We start from the raw sequence: 17,653 nt of genomic DNA on the forward strand, positions 1-17,653 counted from the left end.
AAGGCTCGTATCATCATCATTTCTGAAGGACATGGAATATTTCTTCAGAAATATGGTGTTTTAAGGAGTGTTGAAAGTAGTAATGAACTTGAAGATGAATTGTTTTGTGTTGTTGGAACAAGAGGTATAGGGAAAACCACCATGGTCAAGAAAGTCTATGATGATGCTTTAGTTAAAAAGCATTTCAATCATACTATATGGATTGAGATTCCGCGGTTTTTCAAACATTAAGGAGCTATTCAAGAACATGCTTGATCCACAAGATGAATAGACCCGTCGAGCACTTGAAGATGTGGATGCTTACATGTTGGCACAGTTCATTCAACAACTCCTTGAGTCAACAAGGTACTTTATGGTGATGTCCCTGATATTGTCACAAGGAGGGGTCTCAAATATGTATTTCCTGTTGAAAACTGTGGCAGCAGAGTTATCATCATATCGCGTTTTGCTTATATGTGTCATACCATTTGTGAAGAAACTGACGGTGATAGTAATGTTTATAATTTAAACCCTTTTGTCTCAATATGAACCTTGGGTACTTTTTCAGCAGAAAAGTATTCTCAGGACGCGTATTACATCTTACTCTACCTTTGTCTCAAATCGCCAAAGAACATCGTAGAAAAATGCAATGGTTTGCCACTGATGATTCTAGTGATTGCCGGTGCACTGAGTACTAAAGAAACAGATTCATGGGAGTTGTTTTATGGAAGAAAGCCTTGTTGACAAGCTACAAGGTAGTTATAGCGAAGACGACCAAATGAAAAGGCTACTCAACCTATGTTGTCAAGACTTGCCTTTCTATCTCAAGTCTTGTTTCACATATCTAAGCATAATTCCAAGAAATCATGTCATCGATAAGATGAGATTGACTCAACTTTGGGCAGCAGAGGGACTTGTCGTTGAACGAGAAGGAAAATCAATTGCACAAGTTGCTCATAGCTATCTCAATGAACTTCCAAACAGAAGTTTGATCCAAGGGAAACAAGAAGGCCTCCCAAAGTCAGACATCTAGTAATCGCCGATCAATTGGCTAGTGATATACAAGATATTGATAGATTTAAGCATCTTCACTCTCTAATAATGTTCGAATCATTCTTATTGGAGCTGTTTTCTAGTAGTTTCAAGCTACTCATGGTCTTAGACTTGACAGGAGCACCATTGGTAAAAATGCACGAAGAAATCTTTGAATTAGTACATCTAAAGTTTCTAAATTTGAGGAACACTAAGATAAAACATCTTTCAGGATCAATCGGGAAGCTGGAGAGCCTCGAGTTCTTGGACCTAAGGGAGACATCAGTAAACGAATTGCCTCTTGAGATTCTAAAACTTCAACATCTTCGTCATGTCCTTGTTTATCGCAATGGTACTGGTTTTTTTACATGGTTTCAATGCACCTAGCTAAGACGATAGGGACAATTGTGTCCTTAGAAGTGATGAATCTTATCAATGCTACTACAAGCACATTGATTGAATTGGGAAAGTTAACAAGACTACAAATGTTAGACATCGCGAAGCTAAGAAGAAAACATGGAAAAGATCTTTGTTCTACCATATACAAGTTGATAAATCTTCAACAACTATCTGTCTCATCTTATGGGGTGAATGACATTATCGATTTGCACTATCCCCTTCCAATATGGGTAGCATCTCTACAAGCTTAAGGATAGTAGAAGTGGGGATTACTGGAAAATCGTGCGTATTCCAAATGTTAATCTAGTTAATTTGTAGAAAAGCTAGATGGTGGAAGAGAAGAGTAACTTGAAATTGAGATATTTATATCTAAACTTCAGGTACATATGAATGAAGTTTCGTTCTAAACTACCAAAAAGGTTCAAAATGGAACATCAAATTTAGGACAAAACTATAATGTATAAAGTTGGGAGAAGACTTGATTCTATCGAAGAGCTAACATTTCTTCTAGTGTATCCACCAATTTCATGATCATAATGTCTTTTTGCCCGGTTAAAGGTGTTATTTACAAGTTTGTGATTCTATTTGGGCCTGAAAAAACATGGACCAAAAATAGAAATGATACTTGTTGGGGGCCCAAATTCAGTAACTAAATATATGGGCTCAAGTATACCCTCCCTAAAAAGTCATGTTAGTCCAATAGCAAAGTCAGTCCAATACACACAAGATCGAAAGTTCATTTTTTCAGAAATAGAACCAAAAAAGTAACAGTACATATTATATCGTAGGAGTTAAAATAGATTGAGTTGATAAATGAGGTTAATTGAGCTTAAGTATTGCGTCAAAATGGGCAAAGCATTAATCGTAGTCAAACTCCGCTCAATTCTAACTAAGTTTTAGTTTGTTTGTTCGTTTTGTTTTAATTTGTTTCATTATCTAATTAATTTTTTTTAAAATTAGTTGAATTGGACGGTTTGTACTAAATTAATAAATTTGTGGGTCATTCGAATCATATTTTTACGGGCTAACTTATTTTGCGCCCCTACATCCAATCCATAAAAGGAAAAGGATGGTCTTTTTTTTCTGGTTTTCAATTTAGAGTGTGTTTGGTAAGAAGAAAATTTCCAATTTTCTCATATTTAGTTGTCTTAAATATTTTAGAAAATATTTTTCTCAAATTTAAGAAAAATAATCTCCTTCCAAAAACTAAGGAAACATTTTTCAAAACTCTCCTCCAACCTCAAATTACAATGTTTTCTTCTTACCCCACCTCTACCACAACCCCCATCCCCCCAAAAAAATTAAAATTGCTTTTTTAAGAAAAAAGTAAAAGTTTATTTTTGAAAAATATTTCACATTTTGAAATTTTTATTTTTTTTACCCCATCCCTACCCCTACCAACTACTCCCCCCCAAAAAACTAAAAACTTTAATTTTTTTTTGAAAAATATTTCAAAATTTTAAAAAAATATTTATTTACCCACGCCCCTCCCCCCTACCAGCCCCCACCCCCACCCTCACCGACCCGCTTCCCCCCACCCCACAAAAAAATTTAAAAATATTTTAAATTTTAAAAGTTTCATATTTTTTACCCCACCCCTACCCCGACCCCGTACTAGCCCCCCACCCCAACAGTCCCCCCTCCCACACACAAAAAAATTAAAATTTATTTTTGAAAATTTTATTTTTTATCCCACCCCCTACCCGACCCTTCTATCCCACAGCCCCCCACCCCACCCCACAAACACACACATATTTTAAAAATTTGGAAGTTGAATCTTGGGTTGAAAGTCGAGTTGGGTCGCACATCAAATATCGGGGTCGGATTCCAAATCAATTACTAGGGTTGATTTTCATGTCTGAAACTATTTTCCTGAAAAATATTTTCTACTCTTTAGTTAAAAATAAAAGATATTTTCTAAAAAATATTTCATTCACTAACCAAACAATAGAAAATATTTTTCAGAAAAATATTTGTCACGCACCAATTAAACATGAGGAAATAAGTTAGAAACAAATTTATTTTCCAAGAAATTTTCTAAAAGAACATTTAGCCTGTTTGGATTGACTTATTTTTAAACAACTTATAAGTTTTTTTTAAAAAAAGTAGGTGCAGGCCAACTTTTTTTTTTGACTTATAAGCTGTTTTCAACTTATAAACTGATTAAAATAAGTTCATCCAAATAAAGAGCATGTTTGGATGGGCTTAAAAAAAGTAATTTTTATGTATGAAGTGTTTTTAGAACTTTGAAGTGCTGAAAGTTATTTTTATAAATAAACAGTTGAGTGTTTGGATAAAAGTGCTTAAATGAGGAAAATGATGTGAATTTTAGGGTTAAAAGAATAAAAATGGTAGTTTGGAAATTTAGTTAAAATATAAGGGATATAAAAGTAATTTTCATGGTCAAAGAAAATGACTTTAAACACTTAGAAAAAAATGTTCGGAATCCTAACTTTTCATTTTTGACTGACTTTAAGAACTTTATAACTTAAAGTTAGCATTAGACAAACACGTTCAAAAGCTAAAAAAGGGCAACCAACTTAGAGGCCGTTTGGATGGGCTTAAAAAAAATAACTTTTATGTATGAAGTGTTTTTAGAACTTTGAAGTGTTGAAAGTTATTTTTATAAATAAGCAGTTGAGTGTTTGGATTAAAGTATTTAAATGAGAAAAATAATGTGAATTTTAGGGTTAAAAGAATAAAAAGGGTAGTTTGGGAATTTAGTTAAAATATAAAGGATATAAAAGTAATTTCCATGGTCAAAAAAAATGACTTTAAGCACTTAGAAAAAAATGTTCGGAATCCTAACTTTTCATTTTTGACTGACTTTAAGAACTTTATGGCTTAAAGTTAGCATTAGGCAAACACGTCCAAAAGCTAAAAAGGGGCTTTAAGTTGGTCAAATTGACCAACTTAAAGCCCATCCAAACGGGCTCAAACTCAACTATTTATTGGGGCTTATTTTAAACACAAAATGATTTTAAGTTGGCCAGTCAAACACTCAAAAAAGCTGAAAACAACTTATAAGTCAATCCAAACAGGCTTTAATTCAGATTCACGACGAAAAGTCTCACTTTGAGGTGTAAAGCGCTTCTCACCAAAGATGATTTTATACTCATAATTCAAATTCAAGACGTGTGATTAAGGATGGAGAAATATATATCACGCCACCACAAGCTTGGATGGTAAATAAAAAGGAGTTGATCTAATTCAATAATAAATCTTGTGAGTCATGAGAAGAGGAGAATAAAAATCAGTTTTTATTATTAATAATCATACGCTTTATTTTCTCTAATAACTGATTCGAAAAATCTCCATGAGTATGCTAGTTGATATATATTCCAAGACAACTTGTTTGAAAAATAATTAACTAGACAATATTTTATCAAAATTTTAAAAATTAAAAATGAAGATACATTTCACCTCCTCTCTCCTTTCTTTTTCAGACTTTAGACAAAATATTGGTGACAGTTTTCATTATTCATTAAAAATTTGTTTTACAATTTTTTTTAGATTTTAGTAATTCATCAAATTTATTTAATCACAATTTGATGTGATATCATCTTGTCAAATGAAGCTTCATCTATTATTCTTGGAGGGGTTTTCTCGAGTCGAAACTAGAATTTTAACCTAATGAGTTATGTATTTTAGAACGGCCAGCCTCAAATAATAATTGGATTATAAATTTTATATGTATACATATTTAATAAATTTCTTAACATAAATACGCTATTACAATAAAAATTACTGAGTTCGTCAGATTCATAGTTCAAACTTCAAACTCATGTCCTACTTATAAAAATTCTAGTAAGAAGACAAATACAATGTGATCATCAAATAGATGTGTTGAAGTTAGTAGAAAAAAGTACATAGAAAAAAATTGATCTAATAGCTCATTTAACATTGAGAAAACCACTTGAAAGCTCCATTCTAAATTCTATTTAGAATATTAATGATGATTAAAATTCTTATACTGCAAATTGGAGACAAGTGGGGAGACACGCTTGGACATAAAGCTAAACATAAACGTTAAATCATTTTTAATTAGTTAATAATTATTTTCATGCATGCATGCATTTGCTCATTTTCTTTCAATTATATTGAGACAATTAAACATTCATGTGTCTTTTGGGATGACTCAGTGTAACGACCTTATTTTGTGGCTTTTGTTGATTTTTCTATTTAATCCTTAACTTTTATGAATAATTTATGACTTGTGAGAATGAGTGGCATGATTTTCATATTAATGAAAAAAAAATTATTTGAGGGTCGAATAACGATCCGTTTTAGCTGAAATTTGATATGTGAGTTTATTTTATCATGAGTGAACATAATCGAAAAGAAATTTTCAGATTTGACTTCAATGACTCGAGATGACCTTTTGACCCAATTTTTTATCCGAAAATAAATATAGCAATATGGGTGTCATTGGATTCGTATTCTTATGAAGATTATGTATTTGAAAAGATTTTGATCATTTGGAAGCGTCACGAAAGGCTCAAGTTTTAAATTGATTATTCAATTTAATTGAGAAAAGTGAATTTCTAAACTTCACTTTAAGCTTGTAGATGCTTGTATTTTCGTGTTATGTGTACTGGAGAGTAATGAGAATTGGACTGCGTTATTGACTGTATGATTGGCCTTAAAAATAGAGATGAGGGGTATAAAATGGTGGTCTAATGACATGTATTGGTGGAATTGATATGTTGTGATTATGGGTTTATTTTGGACATGTGAAATGATTATGTTGATGTGAGATAGGAAAAATTATTGTTGTTGTCATGTTATTATCGTGAATTATATGAACATGAATTGATTGCATTGGTTCTGACATATTGTGTTGAGACTGAAAATGATATAAAATGAAAGGGGTTGGGCCACACGCTCCGTGACAGGTATTATGAAACAAAGGGGTCGGACCACACGCTCCGTGACAGGATATGTATATTGAGGGACGGGCCACACACTCCGTGGCAGGTAACATGGACAGAAATGTCCCCCATGGATTTCGGATTGTAATTCAGCGGATGTGTACCGATAGAACAGACATGCATCATTTCATTGCATTGCATCGCATTTTGTTGATATTTGTGAATTCATGTTTGCCACTTATTGCTCTGTATATGTTGAATTTGACTTGATATGATTCATTTGATAAGACTACCGATGAATATTCGTGGACTGTATTGTTATTATTGTGTAGAGTGTAGAGTTGGGTTGGTTTTATGCAGGTTGTAGTTGAGGAGGTTCGATTGGGATGACATGAGTACTTGTATCTATCGAGCTTTGCTTTATTTTAGTTATCCACTTGTTGAGTATCGTGTTGTTTGGTACTCACCCCTTGCTTCTACATTTGTGTAGGTTGTGAGCCCGGACCTGCTTGATCTCCTCGTGTTTTATACCACATCCGAGGCTATCATCTCGAGTGTTGAGGTAACTGTTACATCCAACTAGAGGACACCTCTTACTTCTTTAATATGTTTTAGTCTTATTCTAGAGAGAACCAGTCTTAGGGGATTTTGAGATTATTTATTTGTTTTTGACTAAGTTAAACCTTGCCTTATCTCAATTACTTCCGCATTTACTTTTCGTTGAGTTTTAGGCTGATTTATTTCGGTGGGTTGAGATGAGTGTCATCACACCAGGATTCGGGTCGTGACACTCAGTTGGTTTGCAGAGTAGCCAACCACACGGATGATTCAAGATCGATCTTTCCTTAATGTCTTCTAAATCGAGCTTGTCACATGGTGCTTGCCTAATGCGAATTATATCTAGGGTGTCGTTTACAGGCGATGGCATAATGTGGAGTTATCCAGTGCGCAAAGTGCACAAAGGCTGTGAAAAAAATAATTAAACATTCATGTTAATTAACATTACAACAACGACGTATTCAATATAATTTTTTAAATAAAACATAAGAAGGATAGAATATACGATAACTTATATTTATTTATAAGCATAGAAAAATTATTTCTGGTTGATTCTGACTCAATGAGAGAATTTATGAAATTAACGTTAAGGATGTAAAATACATTTAAATTAATCTCACAACTTTATAAGGAAAACGACATATAAGCATGCAAGTGGTTCAATTATTGCAAGTTGTAGTTGAAGTGACAATCTTATTTTCTTTAACCGTTAATTTCTGATACTTCACTTTATATTAATTTTTTTGTACTTTACGATATTATATTTATTTGCTATATTATTAAATTTTCTTAAGAATTTTTTAAATATATTTATTGTCAATATAAAAATAGAATTTAATTAATTTTCCCTCGATAATATTAAACTCTTATGTGTAATTACTTTTGGTAAACAAATCTTAGATCAACAGGGTAAATATACGTACCGTGTAGCTTGGCAGAAGGAAATTTTTTAATTGTTTTTTTTTTTGTAGAAATTATTTATTTTTATTGCATATTTTAAATATCTGGTAAGGAAATCAGAAAATATTATTTTTATAAATACTTATTTAAAATTTTGTTCGGAAACAGACGCCCTACCTTTCAAGGTAGGGATTAGGTCTGCGTACACTCTCTCCTCCCCAGACCCCACATTGTGGGATTATACTGAGTTTATTGTTGTTATTTAAAATTTTGATAAATATATAGATGAGGCGAAATTAAAATTTAAAGCTTATAGCTAGGTTCGTTTTGTCCGTTTAAATTATTGAGTTATAAATTAATTTGTAAAAAAATATGAATTAGTACTACTTATGTCATTTGCTAGACATTTTGGAAGTTTCTTGAAAGGAATAATAATTAGAATACTTAATGATAGTACGTAATTACTTAACGCAAGAAAGTTGTGGGGAATAATATAATCATATTTTCATTATAAAGATTTAATTGGCATCAAATCTCTTAAACTATGATTAATTTTGATACATTCAAAGTGCTGCCAGTTAAGCTTTTTTTTTTTGGTTGCTTTTATTTTTTTTAAATGTCCATAAATAGTACTATGTGGGGCCATTAGGGACACATCTCATACGTTGTTTGGTTTTGTTTAATATTAATTAAGAAGGTTTACTGAACCCCTAATTAATAGTAGTAACTAGTTTAGTTAGTCAATTTTTGTTGTTAAACCCCCATTAACTAGATAATCAATCTTGTTCTGGAACCAGCTAGGCATATGATACACGAGAGACAAAAGAGAGGTAGTTTCCTTTATTGCAAGGCAATTTCAAGATTTTAAGTTAGCTAATGAATCAGCAGATCTTTGACAACAATAAAATTGTAAAATTAGAACAAATTGTCAAAATGCATGAGCGTAAATTCTTGCGTATCATGAGTTTGACTTAAACCCTAAATTCCTCTTTAGAAGATAATAATGTCAAAACTATCTATTAATTCTTAACTTCAATTACAGGTTATAATCTCATAGTTAATATTCGTAACAAGTCACAAAATAGTGGCAGTTGAATTTGGAAGGGGGTCATTGTGATTTGTGAAGTTACTTTTAATTACGAATTTTAAAATGGAAAGGAAAAGTTAAAAGACTATAAAGGGCGAGTACAAGATTCAACTGTTGAATTGTATTTTGAGTTTTGAGTTAAAGCTCAATAGATCAAAATTATATATAGGTCCCAATGATTTGGTAAAAGAGAGTCCTTGTTATTGTGTCTGAATAGTTACAAATGATATCAAAGTCAATACTTCCCTTAACATAGTATTGAAACAAACCCCTTTGAGGACGTTGAGCCCGTAATAGTAGGCAAACATAAAATCCTATGGACGATTGATAATTGAACTCGAAAAGATATTCACCATGAAACTTCATAGCTCGGTAAATTCTATATTGGAATGAGAGGAGAAGGTTGGGGCGATAAAAGGGCGACGAGTTAAGAATTCAACTGTTGGATGTAGGGGCGGACCTACGTGGGTGTCAGGGGATTTACTCGAACCCCCTCGGCAAAAAAATTACATAATATATATAGGGTTGATTTTGTATATTTTTGTACATATACTAATTTTGAACCATCTGAATCATAGAGGAGAGATTACTAGACTCCCTAACTTGGGTCGCGAATACTATTTCGAATTTGCAGGTTCGATTCTTGTTAGGTACATAAGCTGCCTAATTTCTTAAAATTGAATTTTTTGCTGGTGTACAACTACTACTATAAAACAAACCGTTAGAATAACTTAAATCTTTTTTCCTTTGATGTTTGTATCAGCACTCTAGTTCACATATTTATATTTTTATATTCTGAACCTCCTGAGTGAAAATTATGTCCTTTTTTATTAAATATAAGGCGATAAAATCGAGAAAAATTCATGATATCCCTAAATTATATCAAAACAAATAATATCTTAGAACGGATAATACCTTAACAATTAAGACATAATCACACGAGCCAAGTTGTAGCTATATGAAATGACTCTTCCACATTTGCCACTCTCTGATATTAATTGAACAATCATCAAAAAGATAAGTAATTTAAAAAATTATAAACTCAATTTTTTGTTATCAATGTTCAATTATCATAATTATTTATTAAAAGCTTGACTATTGTTTTGGTTTATTCATTTATTTATTTTTAAAAGAAAATAACCAAGCAATTATCTTCCTAATTATTACTTGTGAAAGGATTCTTCATCTCATATTCTAAGTTGCAAATCTACTAATTTGGTAGTATAATCCAAGCCAAAAAGTATGATTAGTCCACAGTCCACGGTCTAATAACTGACTAAGATATAGAGATACAAAATCTTTGAAATAAACTCCTAATATTCCTCTTAATGTCTAATTTAAAAATAATATATATACACCAAACGTTTAATTTAGTAATTAATGTGTGGTCCTTCAATATAATTGATCCTTCTCCAAATCAACAGGAATTGGTGCTTTAATTTGGTCCACACGTACACAGTTAATCATTTTAGTTTATTTTAAGATTCAATTATTTTATTATCTTCTATAGGGCAAATAATTAAACAAATTTAAAACATATATAGTTGTCTGGTTTTTAAATTAAGACATGAAAGAAACTAGATTAGTGGGGAGGAAGTGGAGGTTTACTACTTAAGAACTAAGATACATTACAAGATACTCGTAATATGATGTGATATTCTTTTACTTTGAGTGAAGTCTGCAGTATCTATTTTAAGCATTACACGATTATATTAGGAGTATCAGTACACCTTACGGGTTTGTTTGATATATGAAGGAAAATGTTTTAATTTCACGAAAAATATTTTTTTTTAAAATGCTATACTAAAAAATAAATGGTTTTCGTACTAACTTTCTTGTGTTTGATACACTTACGGAAAATATTATTTCAAAGGTATTTATGTATAATTTAGATAAACACTATGAGAGTTGACGAGTAGGGTGTAGGGGTGGTTGGATGGGGTAGATTGTGTTGAAGGATGGAGAGAAGATAATTAATATGAAATGCCACTTGTAAAATTATTTTTTTCTATTTTTACTTGAAAGTAATTTCCTTATATATTTTTAAGAATTTTTTTTTCATCAAGAAAATATTTTTCAAGAATACCAAACATATCCCACATACTTTTTTTTTTCAACTACTAATGTGAAATTTGGTTTGCACATCATCAATCTTCTAGTCAAACTAAATTTCACATGAATATCACCTAATAGACTTATATGGAAATTAATTTTATATTAATCGAATATTTATGGCCCACCAATCCCATCGACTTCTTTATGTATGTACCCAAAGCTACAAATAATGATAGTAAATCGTCCATGGGTAAACAAAGATACTAAGTCGGGCCTCACACTATTACGCCGCCATCACCGTTTATACTCGTCTCATCAAATTATTGACTTTAATATTAATTGTTAAGCTAAAAAAAACAATCTAAATATATTCTTAATATATGATGTGATATATTTTGCTTTGAGCCAAACTCTCACCGCTTTCCCACACTACCTCATACATTATATCACTATACATCATATGTAATTTTCCTTTAATTGTTTTTTCACTAATACTGTGAGACTTTGTTCTCACACCCGACATATATATGAGATAACAAAGTTAGCCTTTCCATTACTGATCACTATGTATTATGCTATTCACTGACCAGAAAATATGAATAGATACACAAATAATTAAGGAAACACAACATGTACGATCCCTTGGGAGCTTAATAAGCTATATATATATATGTATATTGAAAAGATTCATTGAAATTGGAGTTTTAACACTAAGAGGTTGATAGTTAAAAGTTGCAACTTAGAAAGCAGATGTTGGGATTTCAAGCACAAACCAAGTGTCTTTGGAAATAGGAAAAATATTTGTCATTTTTGTTATTTTCTCGTTTTTAAACTTTAGGATATACATTATATATACACACTATTCGTCATTATCGAGTCAAAATTTTTACTAAAAAAATTAAAATTAAAAAATAGACACAAAATAAGCAAGAAGATTAAACTTTTACTATATATATGCACATACATAAAAATTATTTTAATATATTATATATACCAAGTAAATTTTTGACAAAGAAGATTCCAATTAATCCCCAATCTAGCAAGGTACTTGGTTGACGCAAAGCTTTCTTTCCACTGAATATAAAAAAAAACTTACATATTATCAATCCGATAATTATCATATCTTATTTTTCAGGTTATATAAATCTCACTTATTAGGTACACAATCACCTTTTTTTCATTTTTAATTTTTTACTCGATGTTTGATATTAATATTGACGATTAATTAAATTTAAATTCATATCAAATAAAATACTTCCTAATGAAAATAATTTTATATGAGTAAGACTTAAATCGGAGACCTACTCTTCTTTTCTTTTCTTTTTTGTACGGGAAGTCACATGAATTTATTCAGTTGCTCCTATCAGATAGCATCCATACTGACTCAAATCTGTTCACTTTTTCTAGTCAAAGCTAATAAAAAGATTCACCATGCATGTCATACACATAAGAAAGAAATGTTATATATCAACCAAATAAAGACAAAACAATGCCATATCAAAATACGTAAAAAGAAAATATTCCCCAGCATCTTTTCTCTTATAAAGGTAGAAAGTTTGTGTAGTTGGGTGGCTAGCTGTGGCGGGGTGGGTGGAGACAAGCTTTATAATAAGAATTTAAGTTATATATTGGGATTGTAATTTGTAGAGCCTGGCTCAGTCTATAGGTCCGCTAGTATAAAGCGAGGAGTTAAATTTAAATTGGCGAAACAAAGTCATTTTTGGCACCATATTTCTTATAGCTAATATGTGTTTCGTGATGGAAAAAGCTACATTATTGACTTCAGAGAAGTAAGCGGAGAGCATTATTGAAAGTTTTTATATTATCCAAAAATATTTATAAGTAAATCTCCTTAATTATAATATGAACTTTGTAATCATGAAAATAAAGTAATAGCATAACAATTTCCACAGAAATAAATAATTTCGACATAATAATATTTGTATGTAATACATGTAAAAAAAATAGATTTTAATCTGATTCGATCTCAAAAATTAGCTAATGAAATAAAAGTTGTTCAAGATCAAATAAGAAACTAAAATTTCTATCTCATAAAACCAATAGTATAAGACAAACTCAACAATACCTGAATCAAATGTCTCTAAAAATGTATTTGTCATCATTCATCAATACTCATGACTATGCAGTATCATTCTATTTCTTAGCCATATTTTAATTTTTCAATATATCTAAAGTCTACTAGCAGCCGAGTGCACTAAAGCTCTCGTTATACGTAGGATTTGGAAAAGGACTCAATCTTCTATCAGAAACTGGTTTGAATCCGTGACCTCCTGATCACATGACAATAATTTTATCAGTTACTCCAAAATTCTCCTTCTAAAATCTACTAGCCCCTTTAATTTAGATTTGCACCAAACAAGCTCACACAAAGGAAAATATATATATATATATATATATATATATATACACAACATTTCGCATTCACATAGAAAAAGAATTAAAAAATATTATGATGTATATAGTCTATCCTAATATAAGAGATCAAAACGCTTTACTTTTTCTTGTTTAGACAAGCATACCCCACCCCAACCCCAACCCTCATTAATAAGAAGAAATTTAATTAATTAATTAATGAACTAATAATAGAATGTTCCTCTATTAGTTTTTCTCACAATTTTTTTTTTTTATATAGTACTAAAATTTGATTGGTACAACATGGCATTTTCTTACTTCATTTCTTCCAATTTTCAAGCCTTTATAAGTGAACCAAACCCCTGAACCCTTTACACAAATTAGCCAAAATCTTTGAGAGAGAAAAAGTAAAAAAAATATCAATAGTAGCCCTTTTTCTTTTAAAAAAATGGCTCTTGAAACTGTTGTTTTCCAACCAGATCCTTTCAATTATAGCCTCAAAGATTGTAATTTTTACAATCTTGAAAATTTTCATGATTATGGTAATTTTGGCTATGAGGGGTATAATAATTGGGATTCCTCTAATTCTTCCGTACCACAAAGTTGCAACAATAACAACAATAATAATTCTTCGCCGGTGAAATATTTTCCGGCGGAGAGTACGGTGATTTCGGGGAGGAGAAAAAGGCGGCGGACAAAATGCGCAAAAAATGAGGAACAAATACAGAATCAAAGGATGACTCACATTGCCGTCGAGAGAAATCGTCGACGGCAAATGAACGATTATCTCGCCGTTCTCCGGTCGTTGATGCCGCCGTCTTATGCTCAACGGGTACTTTAATTTTTTTTAGTATATGCTTTTTTATAATACACACGTAACGACATGCACTAATCATAGACAAGTTGGCAATTTTTTTTTTTTTTGTATATTAAATGAATTGAACGCGCACTTGTAAGATTATACCAGCCGTATTGTAGCAGCGTCATATCATTTTTCATACAATAAGTATTATTTTTATCATTTTCAAGCATCTTTAACTTAACTAAAACTGATGTTGTTAATTATTGTATCAGTTTCGAGCATAATTAATTAAGGATATCTGTATTTTCATAGATTTGTGAGTAAATTTTGATATCTACTTTGGGTATTCACCAGAATATTGGAGTACTTTTTTTTTAATGTATAATTTCTTAGATTAGATTAAGTGTATTATTTGGTTGGTAATTACTGATAGGTCGTGTTTATTAATTAAAAAGAAACATATTGCTCTAAAGACAAGGAAGCGTCTAGATTGGTAGTTAAAGTCAAATAAGTATATAGTATAGTAAAACATTTATTTTAAATAATTGATACGATAATTTAATCGTTTTTGTTTATATTTTTATTTATTAATGGTTCATAATGTAAACAGGGTGACCAAGCATCAATTGTTGGAGGTGCAATTAATTTTGTTAAAGAACTTGAACAACTCCTCCAATTTTTGGAAGCACATAAACAAGTCACAAAAAATCAACAACGTGATATTCAGTATAATTCGTTCTCTAAGTTCTTTACTTTCCCTCAATACTCCATTGATAACAATCACCCGTTGGCGGCCGCCACCAGCACCGAGGGATCAATGACGTCATCACGATCGGCGGCCGCGGACATTGAGGTGACCATGGTGGAAAGTCATGCTAATGTTAAGGTGTTATCAAGGAAAAGACCAAAACAATTGTTGAAAATTGTTAATTGGTTACAAGCAATGTACCTTACTATTCTTCACCTTAGTGTTACAACAGCGGATCATATGGTACTTTACACATTTAGTGTCAAGGTTGGTATATGCACAATTTTCTAATATTATTTTACGAAATTTAAGAAAGAAAGACACGTAAATTCTTATGTATTAAAATATCTTTATTAGAACTTGTTGTCTAAGTCACATTTTATGGCTATAAGATCATGCGTGTCACTACGGGCCAAAAAAAAAAAGTTAAATTAATTGGTGATTTTCTAATTAATTAACTATAAAAATTATTTGTCGCTAATGTTTTTTCTTCAGATATGTGAAAAATAAAAAGGCCTAATTATTTTGTATTTACATGAGACAGGTAGAAGAAAATTGTGAGCTAAATACAGTGAGTGAGATAGCAAGTGCTGTACATGACATGGTGGCAATGATTAAGGAGGAGGCTATGTCTTGTTGAGATGACCTGTCTCTTCTCTTCTTGTCCCCCCTCCCCCCCAACCCCCAAATTCAAGAAACTGGAAAAAAAAGTTCTCAAGATTGTATAATTCAAAATATAAAGGTCAAGTTATTAAGATATAAATCTTCAAGTTTAATAATTTTGCTTTTTTCCTTTTCATTCCATAGGCATAGTGGTTGAATCAATACATAAACCTTTTCTTTGGTATAAATGATATATCAATATTTTTTCATTTCAAATCTTTTCCAATAATGTCGTGAGAAAAGTCTCGAATTTGAATTTTAAATTAATGGATTAGTCTGACTTTATTCATGTAGTTATGTATTCTTTGAATATAATATGTTTTCAATGAAAGTTCTTGATTTCGTACTTTTGTGGGTCTTTGAGATATTTTTGATGATTTATATATGTTGAAATTAATCGATTGCGTACATAAAATTTATATATTTAAATTATATAAAAAGTATTATAAATCATAATAATTAATAAAAAGTATTATATATATATATATATAGAGAGAGAGAGAGGGGATTAAATTAAAATTCATTAGCTCTTTAATAGTAATTATGCCATATATCAGTATGATCTGCACCATTTATATAGCATTTAAGTGTCACGATCCAAATACGGGTGTGATGACACTCATCTCTACCCACCGAGACAAGTGAGCCTAATAACCAACGGAAAGTAGATGCGGAAGAAAAAGACATAAATCAAAAATTTAACTTAACCTAAAACACCTAAAACAACCTCAAAATCCCCCAAGATTGGTTATCACGTGTACAAGCCACTAATACATTACCGAAATACAAAAGAAAATATAGTCACAATGTCTTTGTCTCTATAATAGGACTAAAACATAATAAAAGAGTAAGAGGTGTCCGCTAGATGGATGTAACAGCTACCTCAACACTCGGAATGATAGCCTCGGATGTAGTAGAAAACAGTAGGAGATCAAGCAGGTCCGGGCTCACAACCTACACAAGTGTAGAAGCAAGGGGTGAGTACCAAACAACACGGTACTCAACAAGTGAACAACTAAAACTAAGCAAAGCTCAATAGATACAAGTACTCCTGTCCTCCCAACCGAACATCCTTAATTACAACCTGCATAAAACCAGCCCAACTCTACACTTGTACAATAATAACAATAATACAGTCCAGGAATAGTCATCAATAGTCTCATCAATGTTCATATCAAGTCAAGTTCAGCATATACAGAGCAATAAAGGGGTAACACAAATTCATAAATATCAACAAAATGTGATGCAATGCAATGAGATGATGCATGTCTATCCTATCAGTACACATCCGCTGAATTACAGTTTGGAACCCATGGGGGACATTTCTGTCCATGTAACCTGCCACGGAGTGTGTAGTCCATTCCTTCAATATATATATCCTGCCACGGAGCGTGTGGCTCAACCCCTTTGTTTTTTAATACCTGCCACGGAGCATGTGGCCCGACCCCTTTTATTTCATATCATTTTCAGTCTCATATGTCAGAACCAATGCAATCAATTCATGTTCATATAATTCAAGTTAATAAACAACAATAATTTTTCCTATCTCACATCAACATAGTCATTTTACATGTCCAAAATAAACCCATAACCACAACATATCAATTTCACCAGTACATGTCATTAGATCACCATTTTATACCCCTCATCTCTATTTTAAGGTCAATCATACAGTCAATAACCCAGTCTAATTCTCATTACTCCCTAGTACACATAACAAAGAAATACAAGCATCTACAAGCTTAAACTGAGGTTTAGAAATTTATTTGCCTTAATTAATCAAGCAATCACTCCAGCACCTGAGCCTTCCCTTTTTGTTGGGCCTCCAAATCAACGTAATCTAGTCAAATAAATAATCACAATAAGATTTTTGAAATTAACAACACCCTTATTACCATATGTCTAGCCTAAACCCAAAAATTTAAGCAAATCTATAAACACGTTCCTAATCTTGATGCCACTTAACATGTCAACTTCCATATTTTCTGAATTTCAAAACTAGGGTTAAACCTCAATTAAATTGAATAATCACTTTAAAACTTGAGTCTTTCTATAACACCCCAAATTTGTTTTGCCAAGATTCGAACCATTCTTTATGTGTGTGTAAGATCGAAATTGGTGACTTCGAATTATGTAGATGAGTTAGGATCGATTCCTAAGTATTTGAAGCGTATTAGATGTGGTTT

The 17,653-nt window shown here is 31.5% G+C and overlaps 1 protein-coding gene across 1 annotated transcript; it reads left to right on the plus strand.

The window, feature by feature from the left end:
- The first annotated feature begins 13,615 nt into the window (after positions 1-13,615).
- LOC129886102 (transcription factor bHLH96-like) lies at positions 13,616-15,505 on the plus strand. The gene is made up of 3 exons (XM_055960637.1): positions 13,616-14,086; positions 14,667-15,071; positions 15,349-15,505. Exons 1-3 carry the CDS (start codon positions 13,703-13,705, stop codon positions 15,442-15,444), a joined length of 885 nt encoding a protein of 294 aa, XP_055816612.1. The 5' UTR covers positions 13,616-13,702; the 3' UTR covers positions 15,445-15,505.
- The last annotated feature ends 2,148 nt before the right edge of the window (positions 15,506-17,653 follow it).

The sequence above is a fragment of the Solanum dulcamara genome, chromosome 1, assembly GCF_947179165.1.
Source record: "Solanum dulcamara chromosome 1, daSolDulc1.2, whole genome shotgun sequence".
NCBI lineage: Eukaryota > Viridiplantae > Streptophyta > Magnoliopsida > Solanales > Solanaceae > Solanum > Solanum dulcamara.

Bases quoted from the DNA above. Each gene is read 5' to 3' on its own strand.
- LOC129886102 (XM_055960637.1), top strand. From the start codon at position 13,703: ATGGCTCTTGAAACTGTTGTTTTCCAACCAGATCCTTTCAATTATAGC. The intron at 14,087-14,666 runs GTACTTTAATTT...TAATGTAAACAG, and splicing joins CGCCGTCTTATGCTCAACGG to GGTGACCAAGCATCAATTGT. The intron at 15,072-15,348 runs GTTGGTATATGC...TACATGAGACAG, and splicing joins TTTACACATTTAGTGTCAAG to GTAGAAGAAAATTGTGAGCT.